This window comes from Neltuma alba, unplaced genomic scaffold, assembly GCF_004799145.2.
Source record: "Neltuma alba isolate B1F8T4 unplaced genomic scaffold, ASM479914v2 tig00005443_pilon, whole genome shotgun sequence".
Lineage (NCBI taxonomy): Eukaryota > Viridiplantae > Streptophyta > Magnoliopsida > Fabales > Fabaceae > Neltuma > Neltuma alba.
In genome coordinates this window covers 25,140-50,351 of record NW_021634111.1, presented here as the reverse complement: position 1 = coordinate 50,351, position 25,212 = coordinate 25,140, and the positions used below count along the sequence as shown (strand labels likewise).

Below are 25,212 nucleotides of genomic sequence, written 5' to 3'. Positions count from 1 at the left end.
TGTGATGTAATACTTGTCTTGCTTTTAATAAGATGCTTATGCTTATAAGGGGGGAAAAGTATCCACATTATATCATGTTTAGTTTGCTCCTTTAGTTATATATCACTCATTTGAGCTCAAATATTTCAAGTGAATATTATAATATGACGTTGATTCGCTTGTGTTTTTCTTATTGAACTAATGGCCAGATAAAGTTTTCCTAATCATTACCACAAGTTTAACTTCAATAGCTTAGCCGCACTTCTAGATTTTCTTTTGTGCTTTGAAGGAAGACTAGATTGAAACTTAACTAAAATAAAACTTAATATAAATATAAAAGACTAAATATATACTTTAACTAACTATATATACACTTATTTTTCTAATTACAAACTAAAAGCCTCCATCCATTTTCTAATTTTTAAATTCAATATCAATCAATCAATACCACTAAAAATGCAAAAATTAATCATTAGCCAAGCCAGTATCACTTTCATTTTCTCTCTAACTTCACTGTTAATAACAATATATAGTGATTGATTCAATCAACAGTGTTAGCCCCTTTGTGTGGCTTTGGTGGAAACTCCACTCTCATAGATTTGGTCTCATCACAACTCTGATTTAAATATGAGATTTTTCTTTACCTTCTTTATTTTTCTCTACTCCACTATTCGTTTGATTTTTTACCAACAGTTTAAAGTAAAAAGATTTGGTAAAAATCAGAAGACCAAACATAATCTTAAACATTGTTTTAGGAAGTGTTTAGAACCGTTTAAAAGCTTCCACAAACACCCTCTTCACTTTATCGAGAGGAGATGAAGAACCAAAAAATTTAAGGGACATACACACATATCAAATATTAAGAGGATGGGGTTATGTTTTAAAAATAACAGGGACATCATGTGTAATTCAACCAAAAAATAATAATATTATACTATCTCGTATCGTAATTATAAAATTTCATTTATAGTTTATAAACGAGTTCTTATGATTAAAATCAAATATAATAACATTAAGGGGTTGATAACTTAGTATAATATCTTTGCTCTTTCAAATTTGCACAAATCTTACCTTGGGTCTATCAAATTTAAAACTATTAATTTTGGGCCCCTCAAAGAATAAAATGATTCAAATTTTTATTAAATTATACTGATAAATATTTTGAATGGAAAAAAACTTAAGAAATTAAAAACTATGATTTTAAATTTGAGAAACCCAGGCTAAGATGAGGGAAAATTTAGGGGATAAAAATTATATTAACTGTAATATACTAATATTAATGTCAATTACTCCAATTTTTCTTCCATAAAATTATCCTACAAGTTATGATATTCCAAAATGGTCCTTGGGAAAACTAGAGGTTGTGAGGCGCCATGGCCAAATGTTGTGAAGCAGGCGGTAACAATCTTCTCTTTCTCTCTCTTTCTTTTATTTTGGTGACTATTATATTTCTTTTATCCATGGGCCATGGCTTCTCTCTCTCACTCCACTCTTCTTCCACTCTCTTCTCTTACCACATCTTCTTCCTCCTCCTCCTCCTCCCACTGTTCCTGTTCTTCCCCATCTTCTCAGTCTCTTCGTTCCAAATTCCGATTGTCCTCACTGCCTCGATTCCTCTCTAAGGGTAGACCCAAGAAGAAACCAACGCGACCTGGTGGGCTTTTGATGATCATCAATCCCATTTTGCTGTTTAACGGTGTCAGTAGTTCCACTTTCAATTTCGATACCCAGACCCTTCTCGCCACTGTTAGTGTTCTCGCTGCAACTGCTCTCTCCTTGTTTCTTGGTTTTAGGGTAACAATTTTGTGTTTCCATTCTGTTTCTTCTATTTTGGTTTCGGTCCGTTCATTATAGTCTACCGGCATCACTCTATCACTCGGATGTTCGGCTCGGTTTTAATCTTACGGAGTTTTGGTTTATTAATGAAATTGAAACTGAATCAGATTTGGAGTTGTGTAATGAAGTTAGACAAAAGATTCTCTTACGGCGCCATTTACTGTGAGCTCATCTTTGGAGTTGCAAAATGGGATTGTAGTCTTCTTTCGATACCATATGTTTTCCTTCGAAAATTTGCGTAAGCGACAAGCATTGCCCCCACTGATGCATTCATTATTGCTTCCAATTTTTATACTGCGTCTGGTAACATTGTGGATCCCGTGCCTTGTGAGCGTTGTGGCGGCAGGGGTAATGATCTTTCTATATCTCGACTTCAGATTGTTGTGTTTTACAATGATATGCACCAAACATATATGGCAGAATTCTGAAAAAGAAAAAACACAGGAAGCAAAAGAGATTTGAACATCCCCTGAAGAAAGGAACACGGCAGCGTCGCGAATCAAAAGGACATATAGGTAATTTCATTCTGTGTCGTTTTTAAGCCTTAGCTGCTTGAATTAAAATTTCAGATATTCAGATTTTTTTTTTTTTTAAACGGATTTTCCCTTGTACTAGATGATAACCTGAAAATTTAACTTTTAAGTATGACCTATTTCATTTTATTTAATTTACTCTTCACTCCTATCAAGGACAAATGTTTTTATTTTCGCATGGTATCGCTAGGACTCCCGTTAAATTAGGTTTAGTAACCCACTTAAATCAAGTTTATTCTTGAGTTTCTAATCCCAAAATTCAAAATATGACAATGTTTAACTATTTCACAGATGTTTAGCATTATTAAGGAATATTTAATTTTAATTTTAATTTAATTGTTATCTTTTATTATTAATTGTTGTTCGCATACAATTTTAAAATTTTAAAATATTCTCTTATTAATTTTTAGGATTAGATTGAAACCTATAAACAATATCTGAACACCTATGCTTTGTTCCTCTTATAATTTGATTAAATAGTAGACAGGCATAACTTCTCGTATCTTTTTTTTCCTCTGCCAAATTTAAAGCATAACTTCTACAATACATGCATGAGAATTATAATTTGACAAGAGTGAAAACAAATGCACAACAAAAAGGAAGGTGCATGTGTCATTTTCAACCACTAAATAAATGTAATAACTTGAAAAATATAAATATGTACAAAAGATATAATTTGCAGCAAGCGCATGCCTCCATTTTGTTTAAGCTCACTGTCAAGTGGTTGTTCCAACTTTTCTCACTGCTTGGAAGGGGCTGGGCTCTCCATCATCGAACTCATCATCTACATTCATCAATGAACTTATCATCAGTAGTGCTGACACTACAGCCTTCGTCACTACTTGTGTTTCGCCATCTCTCAACATCTTCTTTACACAACACGCGCCATCCACACTGCACTATTTTCAAACATGGCCCCTCTGGTTTATCCCTTGTGAAAAAAACCATTTGAAGTGGTTTCTCCACAACAAATGAGGAAAAACGAATGTAAATGATACCTAGTTGGTGGCAAAATCTGGACTGCGCATAAGTGGTATAAGCACGGAGTGAATTTGGATATTCACCTTCAGAAACTCTATAAGTCCAACAAAGTGGGCCAAAAGCATTATAGTTTTCATGTTCCAAACCATTTTCTAGCACTAAGCATACAACTATGCCCCACCATTCACTTGAACAGCATGAATCAGGCTTATTTACTATGAATGACACATTTGTTGGAGTATCCTCATCATATGGGAGATCTTTCGCACAAAAATAGCTTTGATTGTGAAACCATGATGGCACTTCACTACCAGGAACAGCTAATATGCGAGTCGGTTGCAGGAAGAAGTCATCCTGTGATGAAAATTATTCATGTTAGATGTATACTAATTAATGTGTAAGAGATAGTCACATAAGAAAATCAAATAAATTAGAAATTCAAGAGATTCAAAAAACTCACAACTTGTGAATTGTTGCAACTCACAATTCCAGACATCATGCCACTGAAATAGTAAAATTTATTCCCATCTCCTAATGAAACTTCAGATCGGCACAGAGTCTATAACAAAAAATTTGGGATGTTATGGAATTATAATGACCGATGTGAAACAAATGATAGTGACGAGGACTAAAACAAACCTGATATTCAAATTCCTCAGTGAATTCCCATAATTGTTGCGAACACACATAATGTTTCAATAATGGACAATCACTAGCATGTATCACTGACAGGTTTGCTGGAAGTTGAGGCAAAGACCGAAGCCTTGGGCAATCCTTCAAATCAATAGATTCAAGCTTTCGAAGTTTGGAAATGACGCTCAAAGGAATTTCAACAAAATTATTTCCACGCAAACCTAATGTTGTCAATGATGATAAATTGCCTATTTCACCGAATAGTGATTCATCATCAAGATTGCAACCATTTAAACGTAACTCGACCAAAGATGATAGATTTGAGAAATATGGAGACCACAAAAACTTAGTTGAACTTGAAGGCCTTTGAAGCCTAAATGCCCGCTTGAGAAGAGAGTAGTGATTCCATGAGGATGATTGCGCAGAAGCATTGCATGCACTAAGAGATAATACTTTCAAATTATTGAGGGACGAAGGCACTTCTTTTAGAGCGGTTACACTCACATCAAGCTCCTCCAATGCCTCATTTTCATTCAAATTCTCTGGAAGCCTTGACAACTTTGAGCAACCACGAACATTGATCTTCTTTATAGCTTTCAGTTTTTTAAAATCACTTGGAAGACATACCAGGTTTTTGCAATACTCTAAATTTAATATAGCAAGACTAGTCAAATTGACCAATGATTGAGGTAGTTTGGATATAGCAGTCCCTTTTAGATTAAGCTCTGATAAACATGTCATACCTTTTCCAAACTCAGGAAGCCTCTTAACTTTTGAACAACCAGAGAGAATAAATGTCTCTAAGCAATTCATCTCCAATTTGGTTGGAAGGTTTTTAATACTTTTGCAACCTTCAAAATCAACAATGACAAGATTCTTGTGTTGCCCAAGAGAGCAGTGAACTTCAACAAGCTTTGTACACCCCTTAAGAATTAATCTTTGAAGATTAGGAGTTCTATCAAAGTTTGATGTTTTCATCAGGTTTGTTGAATGACTCAAATCAATGAACTTTAGACTCTGTGGAAACTACGAAGAACCAAAAAAAAAAGCCTTCAAAAACCAAGAACTAGCAAGTGATACGAATGCAATAAATTATAGAAAAACAAATTTAAGCAAAGGACATTAATTACCTGATCTCCTCTCCAGAGTTCCTTTAATTTGCTGTGTTGCATTTTGAGATCAACAAGTTCATCAAATTGAGTTTGACCTGGAAGGGAATCTAAAGGATACTCCTTCCAATCTATGACTTTCAGTGAAATGGGAAGACAGTTAAGTCCATGAAGAAGATTCAATTGGTCATGTGAAGAATGTGATATGATAAGTAACTTGAGATTACTCATATTTGAGAAGGCTTTAGGTTCCAAGTATATGACATCTGGTTTGTCAAATTGTACCACTATACCACGTATTGCTTCAGTTCCCTATATATAAAACAATAAGTCAATCAAACTAATAATAACATGAAAAATGCACGGAATATATTACTAAATTAATAATGCATAATCACAGAAAAGGGGGAGAGTGTTACCCTCATATTTCTAAGCACAAGACTAGCATCCTCCAAGGACCATATCCTACTACGATTGCCAGCATCATTGGGTGATTCGCGAAAAACAATTTCCTTGCCCATTTCTTGAAGCCTATCATGCACCCTCAAGCACCCTTCAGCTTCAATTACCAATGATTTCTGAATAAGAGTTCTTATTCCGATTATTGGGTGAAGACCACTATTTTCTAAAATTTGTATGACATCATCCTTCCGCAAGCCATTGAAAAAGCAAGCAATATCTAAGAATATATTCTTCTCATTATCTCGCAGTCCATCAAAGCTCACTTTAAGTATATCAAAAAGGCCATCTAAAGGAATCTTCTTGAGTGCATTCTCCCATTCTGGTATGCTTCTTCCACAAAGAAATGAACCAAGCACTTTGATTGCCAAAGGAAGGTTTTGAGCAGAATTAATCGCCCTTCTAGAAAGCTCCAAATAATCTTCATTTGGATGATCTCCTTTGAAAGCTATTTGAATAAAAAGTTGAAGGGATTCATCGTGACTTAAGAAATTCATTTCATACTGAGAAACTACACCATGCACAATAACACATGTTGATCTCTAGTTGTTATTATTATTCTACTCCCTTTGCCAAACCATCCTTCCTTTCCCGCCAAATTCTCAAGTTGGCTTATGTCACTCACATCATCAAGGACAAGTAGAACTTTTTTACTGCATAACATTCTTCTTATCAGCTTTCTTCCATCATAACAGTCACACACTTCCATTCTGATTGATTTTTTCAAACGGGAAAGAAGTTTTTGTTGCAGTGAAATTAAACCACCATCTTTTACAGATTCCTCTCTAACATTATGAAGAAATAAATGAACTTCATAGTTTCTGTGTATCCTCTCATAAACAATTCTAGCAAGAGTAGTTTTGCCTAACCCTCCCATTCCCCATATTCCTACAAATTGAACTTCCTCCGATTTATTCGCTAGAAATGAATCAAAATCTGCTATTTTCTCATCAATTCCAACAAGTCCATCATCAACACCTTCATCATTTGAATCGAATTGTGGGTGATCAACTATTCTTGACCTCACATTTTCAGTAACTATTTCAATGAGTTTCGTTTCATACCTAAAAAGATAACAGAATAATAACATTAATATTAAGCGTAGCCCAAAGTCATGATAATTTTTTGAAGTCATAGAAAATACCAATTTTCAGAGCTCCATCCAGCCAAGTCAGCAACTTCTCTCAAGGCATCCCTCCATCTTTGCACCTTCACTTTGTCATGTGCAAATTTCTGTTCAAGCTTTTCAAAGGCTTTTGCAAAACTTCCTTTCTGATGCCGAACATCAGACGGATCTATGCCATAAAAGATTGGAAATATATGAAGGCCTAACTCTTTCTTACAATCAAGGATCTTTAGGAGTTCATCTAAGCACCATGTGGATGCAGCATAGTTTTCAGAGAGAACAATAATTGCTGACAAAGATTCTTCAATTGCTTGAAGCAAACTTGGTTTGATAATTTCTCCCCTCCCAAGTTCTTCCTCATCTCTAAAGGTTATCAGTCCATTGTGACACAAAGCAGCATATAAGTGGTCTGCAAAATTCTTACGTGTGTCTTCTCCTCGAAAACTTAAAAACACATCATACTTGTGTCTTTTATTTGAACGGCAATAGCTTGAAGAATATCCAACTTCTTGATCATTGAGTGCCATTGTGATACTTCAGAAGCTGGACCATTCAAAATATAAAAACAACCATCAGACTGTGAACCGACTTTAAACCCAATCTGAGATAGAACATAGGTTCTTGCACAGATTAGAGAGGGAAAGTATAATCCCAAAGTGCATTCTCAACTATATATAAATGCATTTTTATTATTAAATAAGGCAGAAATTGAGAAGAATATTAGATTAAATTATAAGTACTTTATACCTATTTAATTTTGATTATTTTGTTTTTCTTGATTGATTTTATGAATATAAGAATGAAATTATCAGCTCAAGTTTTTCTCATTTGACCGTTTTAGCCGTGTTCCTCTTGGCAAAACTACTTTTAATTAGTTTACTTGAAAAACAGAAAAGCATGGTTGTCTAATGTGATTCTTCATCAGGAAAATTTCAGTCAGCCCCCTCTAAGCAAACTTATTTTTCAACAACCTCCAAAGATTTTGAAACTTCATTCCACCCTTTTGACCAAAATGAAAGTAAATGTTTTGGTGAAAAGACCATTATGCCCGTGTATGGGTTAAATGTCAAGGGTTGCATGAATAACTAAAATAAAGTGATTTACAATACAAATTAGGCAATTTACAATATGTATACGGGAACTCACAACTCTATTGAGGTTCTATAGAGAGAAAAGTTAAATGTCAAGAATTTCATGAACAACTGAAATAAGGCAATTTACAACACAAAGTAGGTGTTTATAAGAAGTACACAAGAATTCACAACTCTAATTGAGGTTCTGTGGAGAGAAAAGTTAAATTCCAAGGGTTGCATGAATAACTACAATAAGGCAATTTACAATACAAATTAGGCGATTTATGTGAGGTATATGGAAATTCTTAACAACATACAAGATAATTAACAACAAAAATTAGACAAAAATAGGTTCTTGTGAATGGCCTAATTGATTTGTAGTTAATTAAAGAAATAATTGTGAACCCCTTAATGCTCTAACGATCGAAGCAATTTTATTTCTTTTATTGCTTGCTATTTATAATTTTATGTACGTATTTCTTTTCCTTATAAATTTCAATTGTGTTGGATTGGAATTAATTGGATTGACGAAGAACAACTTAAGCTTGACAACTAAAATACTAAGGGTAAATTTTATTAATATGATTGGCTCTGTACTCCAGCTTAATTATCATCTATAAAGTTTAATTAAAGAGTGGGGCAACACCAATTTTCATTGCAAATCATCTTATTTTATTTGTTCATGCAATTCTTAACACTTAATTTTTCTCTCCCCAGTACCTCAAATGGAGTTGTGAATTCTTGTATGCCTCTTGTAAATCACCTAATTTGTAGTGTAGATTATTTTATTTCAGTTGTTCATGCAATCCTTAACATTTAACTTTTCTCTCCATTGAACCACAAATAGAGTTATAAATTCCCTTATACTTCGTGTAAATTGTCTAATTTGTGTTGTAAATTGTCTTATTTTAGTTGTTCATTCATAGTTGAACACTTGTATTTGTTTTGTTATATATATTTCTCTTACATTATATGACTAAATGGATTGATGGTTTGGTTGTCATAATCTTTTTCGTATACCAAAGGATCACGGGTTAAAATTTCCCCTTGACCAATTATTTTAAAAATAAAATTCTCTAGCAACTAGAGCTCTAACCAGCCACTGGCACTTCAATGGCCAGCTGTCAGAGGTTAGAGCTCCAGCTGTTGACCAGCCAATGACACTCTAACGGCCGATTGTTGAAGGTTAGAACTCCGACGGTGGTTGATCTTTTTTAAAAGACTAACAATAGTAGTAGTAGTAGTAATAATGCAAGAGCATTATGGTCTTTGCACCCATACATTTAATTTCACTTTGGTCAAAAAGGGTGGAATGAAGTTTCATAATATTCTGGGGGCTGCTGGAGAATAAGTTGGTTTAGAGGGAGTTGACTGAAATCTTCCCGTCTTCAAAAAGCATTGGAATCCAAGACTGGGGTAAAATGTTTAGTCAAGACATCTTTAGTTTCTCCCTTTTCTATTAACTCGAAACATATGGACCCTAATCATGCAAGGACCATGAAAATAAATTAATTGTTTTAAAGCATAACAAACTTTGAGAATTGTACAGGAAGACCGTCTTTTGAAAGGAAAAAAAAGAACGAAAACTAACACCATTATTAGTTAATCAGATGGTATGAAATTGGAAATTACGTACAGTTAAGAAATAACAGATAAAAACTTATATGAGGAGAAATTTTGAAATGTTCCCTTACTAATAAAAACACATTGGTCCCGTTTGATATGAAATATTAAAAACAAGAGATAAGAATTGGAATTGAAACTGAGAAAATGCATTAAAACGTGTTTAATGTGAGTAATTGTTTGCTGCGTATAGAAGAGGCAAACCCATATGGAATCAGGAAATACCACCCAGTCCCACCTACATGCGCCAAATCTTAAGTAGCAAGCAATCCTCACATCAGATTCCCTAATTTCACCCACATGGATTTGTCCAATCTTACGTAACAATCAATCACTCAGTTAAACAATCTTTTAATGTATTTTCTAAATCTCAATTCTAATTCTCACATCTCATTCCCAATACTTTATGCCAAATGGGACCATAGTTCATTTTCATGTCAAATTTATTATGTTACTCCACCACTACAAAAAAGAGCTTTTACGACGCTAATTTACGGCAGTTATTAGAAAAAAACACTATAAAAAATATGATGGTGGTATTTCTGTAATTATAAGCATATTTTTTATGGCGGTTTTCTTAAAAACCGCAGTAAAAAATACTTTTAACGGTGGTTTTTTAAATAACTACTGTAAAAAATACTTTTGACAGCGGTTTTTTAAATAACCGTTGTAAAAAATCTATCAAAATTTTAAAATCCATCATGCGATAGTTTTTACTTTTCAGAGTTAGAGCTCATAGTCTCCTATTACCGTCTTCACTCAATTTTCTCCCTTCTCATACCTTTGTTGACGTTTATCCTTTGCTTCTATCATCTCCACCATGTTCTTCCATCACTGTCACTGTCGCTGTTGCCATCGCCATCGCCTCATCCTCTTCATTCTTATTTGTGAGTTTTTCACCTCCATTCTTTCTATAGATTTCATAGTTTTTGTGGTTTGATATGATTATTTTCTTTGGTTAAAAATATGATGTTTAATCTGGGTTTGAAGAGATTTGATTTTTATCAAATCTAAGTATTTGATTTTATCAGATCTGAGTCTTTGATTTTATCTTTATTAAATCTTAGTGGCTTCGATCTGGTGGCTAAATGTGAAGCTAAATGGTACTATTACAGCGAAAAAGAATCTACGTTTGCTCCATCAAAATGCTTTTAACTAATGAGAGATTATTGGTTAATTGATTTTTAGACCTTTTCCTTTGAGGCTTTGTTCTCTCGTTCCTTGATCAACAGGGTGAAAGCTAGACTAAAAAAAAAAACTTTTCATCATTTACTACAGTGGTTCTTAAACTGTCATGAAATTCTTTACATTTTACGTCGATAGCATAGACGTTGCTCTCAAAACCATCGTAAAAAGCTCATTTTAACCACCATTAAATGTTTTTTTTTTGTAGTAGTGCTCGCATTTAAGCTTGGAATAAAAACTGAAAAACTATCAACACCTGCAAAGACTTTTCCTTGTGGTATGATATGGGCATGACAATGCATTAAAGAAAGGAAGAAAAATTATGGTCAAGGACCAACTTTGTAAATTCTCTTGTTCTTAAAGATCCTGAATAAGGAATTTTCTAACAAAAATATGTTGTTACTTGCAAATCAATTGATGTCAAAACCTATTAGAAAGTATGAGAACCAAACTTGATTTAAAATTTAGTAATTTCAAGCTTCTTTTTATGGGATTCTCTCTTCCCCTTATTCTTGACAATTTCCATATAATCAAATAGCCTCTTTCTCCTTGTTTGATAGTGTCAATTTTCGTGGATATGGATTATTTTGTGAAATTTTGGAAGAATATAGCATCTTCCATAAAATGGAACGCATAGTTGGAGATTCAGGGCCAGCATGGGAGTGAATTATTGGTGAAGGAATTTCATGGTAGGATCTGAGTAAACGACTTCATAGATAGATTCCAAAAACAATTATACGAACTAACTAGACCATTATTCAAAAATAAACATATATCAAAACGAACCAAACAATTTAGATTGGCTACACACGCGACAGAGGGTACAAATATAGTTGGAAGCGGTGTGTCTTATGCTTTGAATATGGAAACCCTGATGAAAGCGAAACTAGGCGAAACAAGAATGAAGAGAAACAAAGAAACCCGATTCAAATTCTGAAACGAATGAAGTAAATAAAGAGCGAAAGTTACTTACTCAAGTTCTTGGAAGGTATACAGGGATGATCTGATGCCTGAGAAGAAGGAAGAAGATGAGGTAACAATAGCAGTAGTGTCCTCTTTGATGAATTGTGACTTGCCTGACTTAGTGGGGAAGATGCTTTAAAGTGATGGAATCCTTTAAACTTATTTAATGGATGCGGGCCCCGTCAAAAAGTAAATGTATTAATTCATCCATTACCATTGAGTCTTCTTCTTCCTCCTCGAAAAGTATAGTTTTGTCTTCTTTTAAGGGGAAAAAAAATATTTTGCGCGTAAGATCAGATAAGTGGCGGCCACTCCTCCTCTTCCCGAAAGGGATGTGTTTATATTCATATAAGTGCGTCTCTATGTGTATATATTTTTTCTGATTTTAAATATAAGACGTATTTTGTAATATAATTTATATTATAAAATAGATTTTATGTTTAGCATAAAAAGAGTATTAGTTTTTTTTGGTCCCATTTGGTACGCAACTTACAATGTGAATGCAGCATTTTCCAGAGACTATTGTACCAGCAAACAAAACTGAGGACGGCATGGGCCACGGGAAAGGTGACTGCTTTGCATTTTCCGGTGGCTCCACACGGTTTACTTTATATTCCCGCCATTTTTCTATGTCCTTCTCTTTGACCCAACTTACATCGTAGACTCCCACTCTTTCCTCCTTCCTTCGCGGTAACTGGTAAGTATATACAGAATAATTTTTTTTTTTAAAAAAGAAATACAATATAAAGTTGGAAAGATTTTGTTGAAAATTTTATTGATGAAAATGTGAGATATATCAAGGCAAGATCTTGGTTGGACTAAACATCTTGGGTTTTTCTTATGTTGTTATGCTTCGTATTTGTTTTTCAACGTTCTTATTTCATATGTATGATTTTGTGTTTTGTCGTTGTGTTTTAACAAAGGATGTTACATTCATTGTGTCAGTTTGTGATCGGCTTAGCAAATGCACGAAGTTAATGCTTTTAAATAAATATAAATTTAAGAATCTCAATTACGAGTGTTTGTGAGATAATTAGAACGAGATAGCCTTTCTGTCTCGTATTCTTTCCTATTCCAATAATATCTCATCATGTTATGAACGAGATAGGGATATCTCTTTTTTTTTTTTAATTTCAAAACCAAATATATTTGGGATATAAGAAATTGTGGTAAAAATTCTACAAAAAATATATTAAAAATTCGCTCAAAAAAAAGTAATCAAAAATTTGCAAAGAAAACGATTTTCTTTTAAATGACAGAATATATATCAATTCAAAATATCTACTAAAAAAACATTATATAAGCTATACAAAAAAATTTGCAAATTGTAGAAAAACTTATAAGTTGTAATCCCCATTATTATAGTTATTCGACATTTTATAATATATCAGGAAAAAAACAAAAAACTGATGATGCTTCTAGGATGTATAAAAATTTAAATACATCCCTTACAAGAAGACGAGGAGCGAGTGGCTGCCACTTGTCTCTTGCGCGCATAGCCTTTTCTTGATTGATTATACACTTTCCCCCACGGTTTTCTTTTGTTTTTTTTTGGTCCAACTTTTCCCCACGGTTTATCATTCGCCTTTTCTTTCACCCAATTTGGGATCGGTTTGGATTGGCATATAAAAAAAAACTTATTTTTAATATGACAAAAATTAAATTGGAAAAAAGTTAAATTAGATAATATGATTTATATTTGGATTGGTTTTTATAAAAGTTAGTTTGTAAAATAAAAAAATTGTCTAGATTATGATTGAATAAGTAGGTTTAATATGTAGAATAACCAAAAACGGTATGACCTTTATTAAATAGTAAAAAAATAATTAAAAATGTCAATTTACAAAATATAATAATCTTAAATTATTATAATATAAAGAAGTCCTATTTAATGAATAAAATATATTTAAATTAGAAAATCATAGTAATGTGAAAATTTTTGAATGAAATAATATTATATAATTAATTAAATGATATACTCTGCACAATTTATATAAATAGAAAATAAAAAATATTATAAAAACTGTTAAAAATTATTTTTGCTTAAGAGAATATTAAAATTAAATAACTAAAAATTGATTGGGAAGTAAAAAAAATATAAATAGAAGCATAAGAACAATTTAAGTGATAAGGACAAAAATGTTTTTAAATTTTAAAATGTTGATTTTTGTATAAGTCATAAATAAGTTTTAGGTGTTTTTACAATCGTGTTTTGAAAAAATAATTTGTAATCTATACGTTAGATTAGTCGAAAGCTATTACAAACAACTTGGAAGTTTGCAAATTAACTTATAATACTTATAAGCTGCTTGGCAGGCACCCCCACTCTTCGATATATTTTATAATGTATTTAATATTCTGAAATATATTTTTAAATGTGTCTAACACCCTTAATTATATTTTAGTACATTCAGAATTTTAAACTGAAACAACTGTTTATCTAGCATTAACAAGTTTTACATAGCAAACATGGATGCAATTATATATCTTGTATGGAGTATTCTATCAAATATTGTATATTTCTCTTATCTCTTGTTTTGATTTTGGCTCAACATGATACTTGTAGCTTCTCCCCGGCAAAGCTGCTCTTCGTCTCTTCGATAACCTCTCTCTAAACTCGAGAGATCATAACATGTTATGAAATAAAAATGCATATGCTATGAAAATGAATTACACACACTATTAAGTAAACACTTTTTACCTAAAAGCTTTCACTCTTATTTTGAATGGATATGAATAGTGTTGGGAAACTTTGCAAAAATAACAAAATATTTGTTTTGAGCCATGTCCAAGGACACTATTTTTGAGATATATTCCATAACCCCTCAATAATTTAGAAAGCAGCAATTCCCAGAATTAAACAAATCTTTCCTGCATGATTACAAGGTGACAGGATAGCAAAAGATGAAAAAACTGAGCAAGTGATAAAAACTTTTTTTCTTATTCTCCAAATAGAGTGATTATGAGGGTATTTATAGATAATGAAGTGATATCTTAAAGTAGCGCCTTTTAAAGCGATACACCTTTACAATTAACAGTCATAATTGTATGTTAGATTCATGAACCCCATATATTGATTCATAAATCAACATAAATTTTTTAATTTATAAGGACACCACTTCTCAAAAAATGTATCCCTTCATATTAAAAATATTTCAACAATGTTGAAACAACTCTTTTTTAAACAAACTCATGCACAACATTTATAATATATTTACAACAAATAGTAGCATTTTTCATGTCTCATTCTCAAAAATAAAAGTTTATAATAAAAACATGGAAAGTGACCCTTTTTACACGGATTATATCAACCCTTCACACTGAATTGATTCAAAGCCCAAACGGTTGCGATCTGTCATATTGGTCGAGGTCTCCAATGTAAACACTAAACCACAATAGAGGCCATTAAACCAATTATCCATTTCCATTCCATGAAGTTCCATCAATGGTGCCAAGATTCCCGATTAAAAAAGAGCCCTAAATTAAAGTGCCCATGGCTAGGAAATAAGCTATTAAAAGTATAGAAGAGTGTAGGACATGGGAGAAAGAACAAGTAGGGCCTAAGAGAAACATAATTATGGTGAAAAACGCGTAAAATGCAATGTACAAAAAACCAAACCGGTCACTATGGTTTAAGGGTTAATGGGTCAGATCGGGGTTGAGCCGGATTTAAACCGGTTTTAATTAAAAACAAAATAATATTTACAAATTACCATATTAAATAGTAAAAATATTACATATTACAAAAGAACTAATACATTCATAGAAGAAGGTCTCATATTAATATTTTATTTTTATGTAAAGGATTAGAGGAGGAGAGATCAGAGATCACGTGCTGCACTTTCAAAATAATAACAATTAAAAAACCTAAAATGATGCAAGACATTTCATAGGCTCATAGCTACAGATTAGCCATCATTGCTTTAGCCTTCCTCTTTTCTTGTTCCATGGGTTTATCTTCCCAATTCCGTGATTCACATTAGAAAACCACAACTTTTTTTTCCTGAGTTTCATGCCCAGAGCCCATTTTATTCTCCTGGGTGTATTGATATGCATTTGCACAATCTGCCTGGTTCATCTTCTTTGATCTAGCCTTTTCTATAGCTACCCTTACCTTTGTCAATATCTTTTCTAGAGCAGTGGATCTGGTTTTTTCATCTAGCTTCTTCACGTTAAGTACCAAGGCATTTTTCTTGTTTGAACCAATATGGAACTTCTTCATCAACTTTTGCTTAGAGTACTTGATTCACAGCTTTCTAGCTGCATAGATCCTCATCGGAGTACTTCTTTCTCCTTCTCAAACTTCCTTCTCTTCCTCCTCTCCTTTTCTTTTCTGGTGACTCACTAACTCCCTTTCTTCTTTTTTGAGCTCTGCATTTTTTTCTCCCCCCACAAAGTGAATTGGGTAACCCACCAAACCCAACGGTTACCCGGGTTTTGACTGGGTCGCACCGGTTTAACCGGTTCACCACCGGTTTAGATTCTTCCCGGTTCAAGAGGTGAACCAGACTGGACAAATAGCCGGTTCACCGGTTTCCGGTTTGAACCGGCCGATCCGGTCCAGTTTTTGAACATTGGTAAAACGCGAAGAGAACTTTTCTTCCTTGCTATTAAGTTCTGTCGTCTTTCTAAAATATATAAATATTTTGTGTGTAAGATCAGACAAGTGGCTGCTGCTCACTTCTCGTCTTCTCCGAAGGGATGTGTTTAAAATTATATATAATACTATCTCCAGTCTTTAATATAAGAACTTGTTTGACTTCTATTTTGGTCTTAAATATAAGACTTCAATCCATTTTGTTTCTTCTATTTATTTATTTTTTCAAGATAGTTCTTGTAATAATAATAGTTCTGGCCAATACACTTGATTAGTAAGGATACTTTAGGAAAGACAACACTTATTTATTACAAATAATTAACTTAACTAATTTTTTTAATCTACTCAAATTAGTCAACTAGTTCTTATTTCAAAAAGTAGAGGCAATAATATTTTTTGGGGCCGCTGGGGGCTTAACTCACAATGTCTCCATGTGAATGTAGCATTTTCCACAAATTAGTGTACCAGCGAAGAAAAGGGAGAGTGGCAAGGTCAAGTGAAAAACTAATTGCTTTGCAGTATTTTATTCTCATCAATTTTCTATTTCCTTCTCGTTGACTCAGCTTACAGGGTAGACACCACCACTCTTTCCTCCCAACTTTGCAGCAACGGGTAAGCATAGACAGAATAATAATTTTAGAAAGAAGAAGATTTTTTTTTGGGGGGTGGATCCCCAATTAAAAATTTTATTGATGGAAATGTAGGATATCTCTAGGCAAGATCGTTCGGTTGGACTTAACATCTTTGGTTTTTCTTATGCTGTTAAGCTTTCTATTTGTTTTTCAACATTCTTAATTATTTCATTTGTATGATTTTGCGCTTTGTTGTTGTTTTTTTTAGCAAAGGATGTTACATTCATTGTGTCAGTTTGTGATCGACTTGGCAAATGCACGAAGTAATGCTTTTAGAGAAAGGTTTTGCTAGGAGTTATATTTTGTTCTAAACGCAAGGCTTATTTTAGAGTGTAATTCACATTATAAAATAAGTTTTACATTTAGAATCAGAAGAGTATAAGTTTGGCCTTTACTTGCATATCATAGAGTTTTTCAGTTATTAGTAAGTGCATAATAAATTGAGAATTTTTCAACTTTCGTGATGTGGATAACAAGTCATATAATGATAATAATGAGTTTGGTAACACAAGTAACAACTTATTTCTCAGAAAATTGTGAAAGTGGAATTTTTTTAACTTCAATAACATGATTAATAACTCTTATAGCGATATTAATAACTCAAATAATACTATTTATTAAGTGGTCTAAGAGGTATTTTGATTTTGAAAGATTTCTGAGTATTTAATAAATTAAAAAATTTTCAATCCTTGTAATATGATTGACAAATCATGTAAAGGTAAACAAATTTGATAACGCAATTATTAACAAAATATTTTCATAAAATAAACACAAATAACACAAGCGTAATATGATTATCTCAGCAAATTTTAGAATTTTTATTTGACCCTATGATACTGAAATGGAATTTTTCTTATTAAGGCGACTATTTAGGATTTTTAAAATTGAAAGATCATCTTATTGTCATTTCCCCCCAACTTGCCCACTTCTGTGATGTTATTATTACTTTTTGCACTCCAAGATGGAAAATCAAAATAAAATCTGTCACTGCCAAAATTTAAGGAGGATCCATTCCTTTTTTTTTGGGGGGGCCAAAAGGAGGATCCATCCCTTACACACAAATCCCTTTCTTAATTGATTATATTTTTGTGCATCTTAGGGATCTAAACTACATTGTCTATATTTGAATATAATGCACTATTTTCTACGAATTATTTGTACTAACAGAAAAGGGAGGATACCAAGTAAATTCATATTAATCATAACTCTATATTTCGATGCATTTCACTTTTATTGGTCTCTGTATTTATGAAGTGTGGACTCTTCTCAGCTCTCTCTTGAATCCATTCTGACTATGTCTATATCATCTATGAATATTTAAAGAAAAAGCAAAACAATACTCCTCCTCCAGTATTTAATATGAGGCCTATTTAACTAATTTGATTATATTAATAAAGTTAGGTAAGTTAGTTAATTATAAAACATATGACATATTTTTTCTAAAATACTATAATCATTTTTCTTAATATCCTCCCTCCCTCATTTACTTGATTATGGTTGAGAGAGTATGATAATTTAGGAAAAACGGATAAATATGAGAAATATGTATTATATTTAAGATCAAAATTAATTTAACAACTAGCTCCTATATTAAAGATTGGAGGAGTAGAAAATAGGGATCATTTGGTATTTATAATTATATACGGAATGACATGAAATGCATGGAAACGGATCAATGTTTACCTAATTAAAAATCTTGAAAAAAGTTGTGGTTTTTATATTTATTTAGATAAATATAAATTTAAAATGTCTCCATTAATTTCACACGATTTATTTTTATCTTTTGCAATCTTTTATTCTCATCTTTTTCTTAGGGTGTGTTTAGATAAAACCAAACCGTGGTTTGGAAAAGTGATTCTGGAGAATAGATTCAGGAAAGAATAGATGTTATGAAAAAGTGATTTTGAGAAATGAGAGTGTTTGGATAGTTGTTATCAGAATCACTTTTTATATATACAAATTACTAAAAAAAAGACATAAGTTAATATGATAATTACAGAAAAATAGATTTTATGATATATTTTAATTTGAAGGAATAAAATTGTTAATAATATATTTTTTATTAACATAATTAACAATACATAAGATAATATAATTAATAAATAATTAATATGTATATATATTTATAAAATATAAGATTAAATATGTTTATAAAAAAATAACAAGATACATATCCTATATACAGAAGAATCAACGTTGACCCACAATATATATTCATTCTCGGTGACCGAATTTAATCACAGAACTGGTTTCTTTTCTTTGCTTTGCTCTTTTTACCCCTCTTTTTTCATTTTCCTTACCATTCATTATAATTTTAACTGTTGAAATTCAATATTTTATAAAATCATTATTTTGAATTTATATGAAAAAAGTATAAATAAATTTAAACTACTAAAATTTAATTTGAATAATTCATAACTAAATTAAAAAAAGAGGAAAAATAAATTAATTAAAATAAAAGAGAGAAGCCAATTCCAATAGTTACATGGCAGACACAATTTATGTTTCCTCCATCAGCGCCACTCTTTCCTCCCTCCTTCATAGTAAGAACAAAAGATAGCCATAATATAAGAATTAACTGAAAATTTGATTTAGTTCTCAATATAATACTCTAATCTATTTTATCTCCCATATTCATTTATTTTTCCTCCAAAATAGTCCTTATGGAAATTACACATGTCAAAAGGTTTTTATTCTAATCTATATGATTAACAAAAATATTTTGAAGAAGACAATACACATTTGTTATAAATAACTAACTAAACTAATTTTTTTAATATTTATAAATTAGTTATCTAGCTCTTATATTAAGAACTGGAAGTAGTAATTAAAAGAAGTAAAACAGATAATATAGGAATGGCTGTTAATGAATAAGTAAAGGATTGAGTTCAAATATTGCCATGGTGCCTGAACATAGACATCTTTCACAAGCTCTACAACGTGCATGCCTTTGAAATATTAGAATGGAAGTCCAAAAATTCAAGACGCCGTCACCGTTAACCTAATCAATTGTAATACAGTATATTCGATTCTAAATATAAAAATTAAATAAAGGGTTTATTTAATAAAGGGTTTATTTAATTTTTAGTATAAGACCTCAACAATTCACTTTTTCTTTTAAATTTATAATTTTTCTCGTCAATATTCCTATTAATTACATGTGGTAGGGAAATTTTTATTAATGGCAGCTATAATGCACATAATTAAAAAAAGTATTATAAAAAAATCAACTTGTAAATCTGCTTTTTTTTCTAAATTTATAATTTTTTCTTATAAATATTCTTATTAATTAATGAAATTTTCTTCAATGGGAGCTATAATGCACATAGTTAAAAAAGGGTATTGTGAAAAGAAAAATTAATATGTATTTGTTATAAATAACTAAATTAATTTTCTTAATTTACTTAACTTAGAAATAAGAGATAATATACTTGCATATCATACAGACTACTCTAGAAAGAAATCTCATTAACCTTTATGTATAACCAAGAAGGGAGCACTATGGGCAATAGATAGCCTCCTCGTAGCTATCTAACCGGTGACAATCCAATCATGGACCTTAAAACAGCTAATATGAGCCCTTTGATTATGGAGCCATAACGAATTATCTAACTCTTGTTATTGTTGAACTCTCCAATCAAGATTTAAATTCTTATTAGGAGAGATATTCACATTTAATACCTAATAATATTTTATATAAGATTGCTTCTAATAAAAAAAGATACATATGCTTTAGCAAAAAAAAAAAGAAAAAACTCTCCCTGCTGAAGCCAATCGCCTCCCTCGAGTAGGGATATTCATCATTGTCTAATAATGGAAAATAGTGGCTTAGATTGTACGAACCTCTCTTAAATTTGCCACAAATCCTTGCAAAAGGGGAGGTGAACCATGTTTCATCGATACAAATTATAGCATGGACAATAAAATATACTATCTCATGATTTTAATATAAGAGCTAATTGAGAGTTAAATTTGATCTTAAATATAAGATCTCAATCCATTTTGTCTTCAAAATTTATAAATTTTTTTTAAAAATATTCCTATTACTTCTAAGAAATTCCTACAAAATTAAAATGTACTTCCAATACACATCATTAAAAATGACGTTTAAGAAATCCAGCATATATTTGTTAGAAATAGCCAATTCAACTAAATCCCTAATAAATTTAATAAAATATAAAATACAAAAAATAAGAATTTTTCTATTATTTATATATTTATGCTTATAATAATTATTTATTTTATTTTTATATTGAATATTTTAATCCAATTTGAATATTAATTGATAAAATATTTATATTTATTTTTTAGAATAATTTTATAAAATATCTCCAAAGCTTAGTGGTTCTCCTGCACAACCTTCGCGGATTAATGAAATGGGAGCTTGTTTATTGGGCCTATTCACGTGTAAAGGTTAGCCCATATTTATTTTGGAAATTTTTTTTCGTTAAAGCATACCTATTATATACAATCTTATTCGAGACATTGTCGGGTATTAAATATGAGCTCCTCTCCCGGTTAGGATTCGAATATTGGCTCGTTACATTGTGAAGGACTAATCCCTTCTGTTAAACCGAATCCCGTTGGTATTTTGGATTTGTGTATTGAGCAATGTCCACGTCATTCTCACCTCATGTTACCTATTGTTATGTGATGTAATTTTGTCTTGCTTTTAATAAAAAGATGCTTATGCTTATGGCGGTGGGGATTTAAGTATCCACATTATATCATGTTTAGTTTACTCCTTTAGTTATATATCACTCTTTTGAGCTCAAATATTTCAAGTGAATATTATAATATGACGTTGATTCGCTTGTGTTTTTGTTATTGAACTAATGGCCAGATAAAGTTTTCCTAATCACCACAAGTTTAATTTAAATAGCTTAGCCGCACTTCTAGATTTTCTTTTATGCTTTGAAGGAAGACTAGATTGAAACTTAACTAACTAAAATAAAACTTAATATAAATATAAAAGACTAAATATATACTTTAACTAACTATATATACGCTTATTTTTCTAATTACAAACTAAAAGCCTCCATCCATTTTCTAATTTTTTAAATTCAATATCAATCAATCAATCAATACCACTAAAAATGTAAAAATTAATCTTTAGCCAAGCCAGTATCACTTTCATTCTCTCTCTGACTTCACTGTTCATAACAATATACAGTGATTGCTTCAATCAACAGCGTCAGCCCCTTTGTGTGGCTTTGGTGGAAACTCCACTCTCATAGATTTGGTCTCATCACAACTCTGATTTAAAGATGAGATTTTTCTTTACCTTCTTTATTTTTCTCTACTCCGCCATTCATTTGATTCTTTACCAACAGTTTAAAGTAAAAAGATTTGGTAAAAATTAGAAGACCAAACATAATCTTAAATATTGTTTTAGGGAGTGCTTGGAACCGTTTAACAGCTTCCACAAACACCCTCTTCATTTTATCGAGAGGAGATGAAGAACCAAAAAATTTAAGGGACATACACACATATCAAATACTAAGAGGATGGGGTTATGTTTTAAAAATAACAGGGACATCATGTGTAATTCAACCAAAAAATAATAATATTATACTATCTCGTATCCTAATTATAAAATTTCATTTATAGTTTATAAACGAGTTCTTATGATTAGAATTAAATATCATAATAATATTAAGGGGTTGATAACTTAGTATAATATCTTTGCTCTCTCAAATTTGCACAAATCTTACCTTCAGTCCATCGAATTTAAAACTATTAATTTTTGGCCCCTCAAAGAATAAAATGATTCAAATTTTTATTAAATTATACTGATCAATATTTTGAATGGAAAGAAACTTAAGAAATTAAAAACTATGATTTTAAATTTGAGAGACCAAGGCTAAGATGAGGAAAAATTTGGGGCATAAAAATTGTATTAACTGTAATATACTAATATTAATATCAATTACTCCAAATTTTCTTCCATGAAATTATCCTACAAGTTATGATATTCCAAAATGGTCCTTGGGGAAACTAGAGGTTGAGGCGCCATGGCCAAATGTTGTGAAGCAGGCGGTAACAATCTTCTCTTTCTCTCTCTTTCTTTTATTTTGGTGACTATTATATTTCTTTTATCCATGGGCCATGGCTTCTCTCTCTCACTCCACTCTTCTTCCAGTCTCTTCTCTCACCACATCTTCTTCCTCCTCCTCCTCCTTCCACTGTTCCTGTTCTTCCCCATCTTCTCAGTCTCTTCGTTCCAAATTCCGATTGTCCTCACTGCCTCGATTCCTCTCTAAGGGTAGACCCAAGAAGAAACCAACGCCACCTGATGGGCTTTTGATGATCATCAATCCCATTTTGCTGTTTAACGGTGTCAGTAGTTCCGCTTTCAATTTCGATACCCAGACCCTTCTCGCCACTGTTAGTGTTCTCGCTGCAATTGCTCTCTCCTTGTTTCTTGGTTTTAAGGTAACAACTTTATGTTTCCATTCTGTTTCTTCTATTTTGGTTTCGGTCTGTTCATTGTAGTCCACGGGCATCACTCTATCACTCGGATGTTCGGTTCGGTTTTAACCTTACAGAGTTTCGGTTTATTAATGAAATTGAAACTGAATCAGATTTTGAGTTGTGTAATGAAGTTATACAGAAGATTCTCTCACGGCACCATTTACTGTGAGCTCATCTTTGGAGTTGCAAAATGGGATTTTACTCTTCTTTCGATACCACATGGTTTCTTTCTTTTCTTTTCTTCTCTCCCTCCAAGTCACTTTATGATGAGGCTTTTTCCAATATCTCGTTCAGAAAATGTGCATAAGCGACATGCATTGCACCCATAGATGCATTCAATGTTGCTTCCTATTTTTATACTGCTTCTGGTAACATTGTGGGTCAACGTTGATTCTTCTGCTGCTAATGTGATAAGGATTTTACAGGGGGATCCGGTGCCTTGTGAGCGTTGTGGTGGCAGCCGTAATGATCTTTGTATATCTCGACTTCAGATTGTTGTGCTTTGCTCACAATGGGCATTTTCTGCTTTCAAATGTTGTGCATGCACATAGACATCTTCCACAAGCTCTACAACATGCATGCTTTTGAAATATCAGACTGGAAGTCCAAAAATTCAAGGCCCCCGTTACCCCTAACCTGATCAACTGAAATATAGTATACTACTCCGGATTCTAAATATAAAAAGTAGATAAAAGGTTATTTTAATTCTCAATATAAGACTTCAATAGTCCATTTTTTCTGCTTAATTTATGATTTTTCTCCTAAGTATCCTTATTAATTACATATAGTAAGGAAATTTTCATCAATTACAGCTATAATGCACATGGTTAAAAATGATACTATAAGAAAATTAACATGCATTTGCTACAAATAACTAACTTAATTAATTTTTTTATCTATTCAAATTAAATAAATAACTATAGTAGATAATATATTTTTTTAATATAAAAGCTAGTTGATAGTTAAATTTGATATTAAATATAAAATCTCACTTCATTTTTTCTCCAAAATTTATAATTTTTTTCTCAGAGTATTCCTATTGATTGTAAGGGTTTCCTACAAAGTTAAAGAATACTTCTGATACACATGATTAAAAAGGATGTTACATATTTGTTACAAATAGCCAACTGAACCCAAAAATTTAAGTATGCCCATTATATCATATTTAGCTTTACTCCTTTAGCTATATTTCACCCTTTTGAACCCAAATATTTCAAGTGAATATTATAATATGATGTTGATTCGCTTATATTTTTGTTATTAAACTAATGGCCCGATAAAGTTTACCTCATCATTACCACAAGTTTAACTTAGGGAGTATTTGGATGAACACTAAACCATGATTTTAAAAGTAATTTTACAGTATACAAAATAAATATGTGAAAAAACCTGTCTCGATTTGAAAAAAAATATTTTTTAAAAAACACTTTTTTAGTTACCATTAGATTTTCGTTTATGCTTTGAAGAAAGACTAAATGGAAACTTAAATAACTAAAAGGAAGCATGATTTAAATATAAAAGGCTAAATGTAAAAATCAATCTCCAGCCCAGCCAAGCTGGTATCACTTTCATTCTCTCTCTCATTTCACTGTTCATAACAATGTAAAGTGATTGCTTCAATCAATAGTGTCGGCTTTTTTGTGTGGCTTTGATGGAAACTCCACTCTCATAGATTTGCTCTCATCTCAACTCTGATTTAAAGATGAGATTTTTTTTTACCTTCTTTATTTTTCTCTACTCCATTCGTTTGATTCTTTACCAATAGTTTAAAGTAAAAAATTTAGTAAAAATTAGAAGTATAATCTTAAACATTATTTAAGTTTTCATAAATCTTACCTTTGGTCCATCAAATTTAAATTTATAGATTTTAGATACTTAAGGGATAAACTGATCTAAATTTTTATTAAATTATATGAATTAATGTTTTAAATAGAAAAAAATTGAGAAATTAAAACTTATGATTTTACATTTGAAAGACCAAAATTAAAATGAAAAAAATTTGACGGATA

The 25,212-nt window shown here is 31.5% G+C and overlaps 2 protein-coding genes and 1 pseudogene across 2 annotated transcripts in view; 1 reads left to right on the top strand and 2 right to left on the bottom strand.

The window, feature by feature from the left end:
• The window catches only part of LOC114747760 (increased DNA methylation 3-like), an 83,185-nt gene that overhangs the window by 40,293 nt on the left and 17,680 nt on the right, over positions 1-25,212 (bottom strand). The gene's annotated exons all lie outside the window — the stretch shown is intronic.
• On the bottom strand, positions 1,461-7,183 carry LOC114747765 (putative disease resistance protein At4g11170; annotated as a pseudogene).
• On the top strand, positions 22,838-23,612 carry LOC114747764 (uncharacterized). Its single transcript, XM_028936108.1, has 2 exons — positions 22,838-23,164; positions 23,314-23,612. The coding sequence occupies exons 1-2, from the start codon at positions 22,838-22,840 to the stop codon at positions 23,530-23,532; spliced, it is 546 nt and encodes a 181-aa protein (XP_028791941.1). The 3' UTR covers positions 23,533-23,612.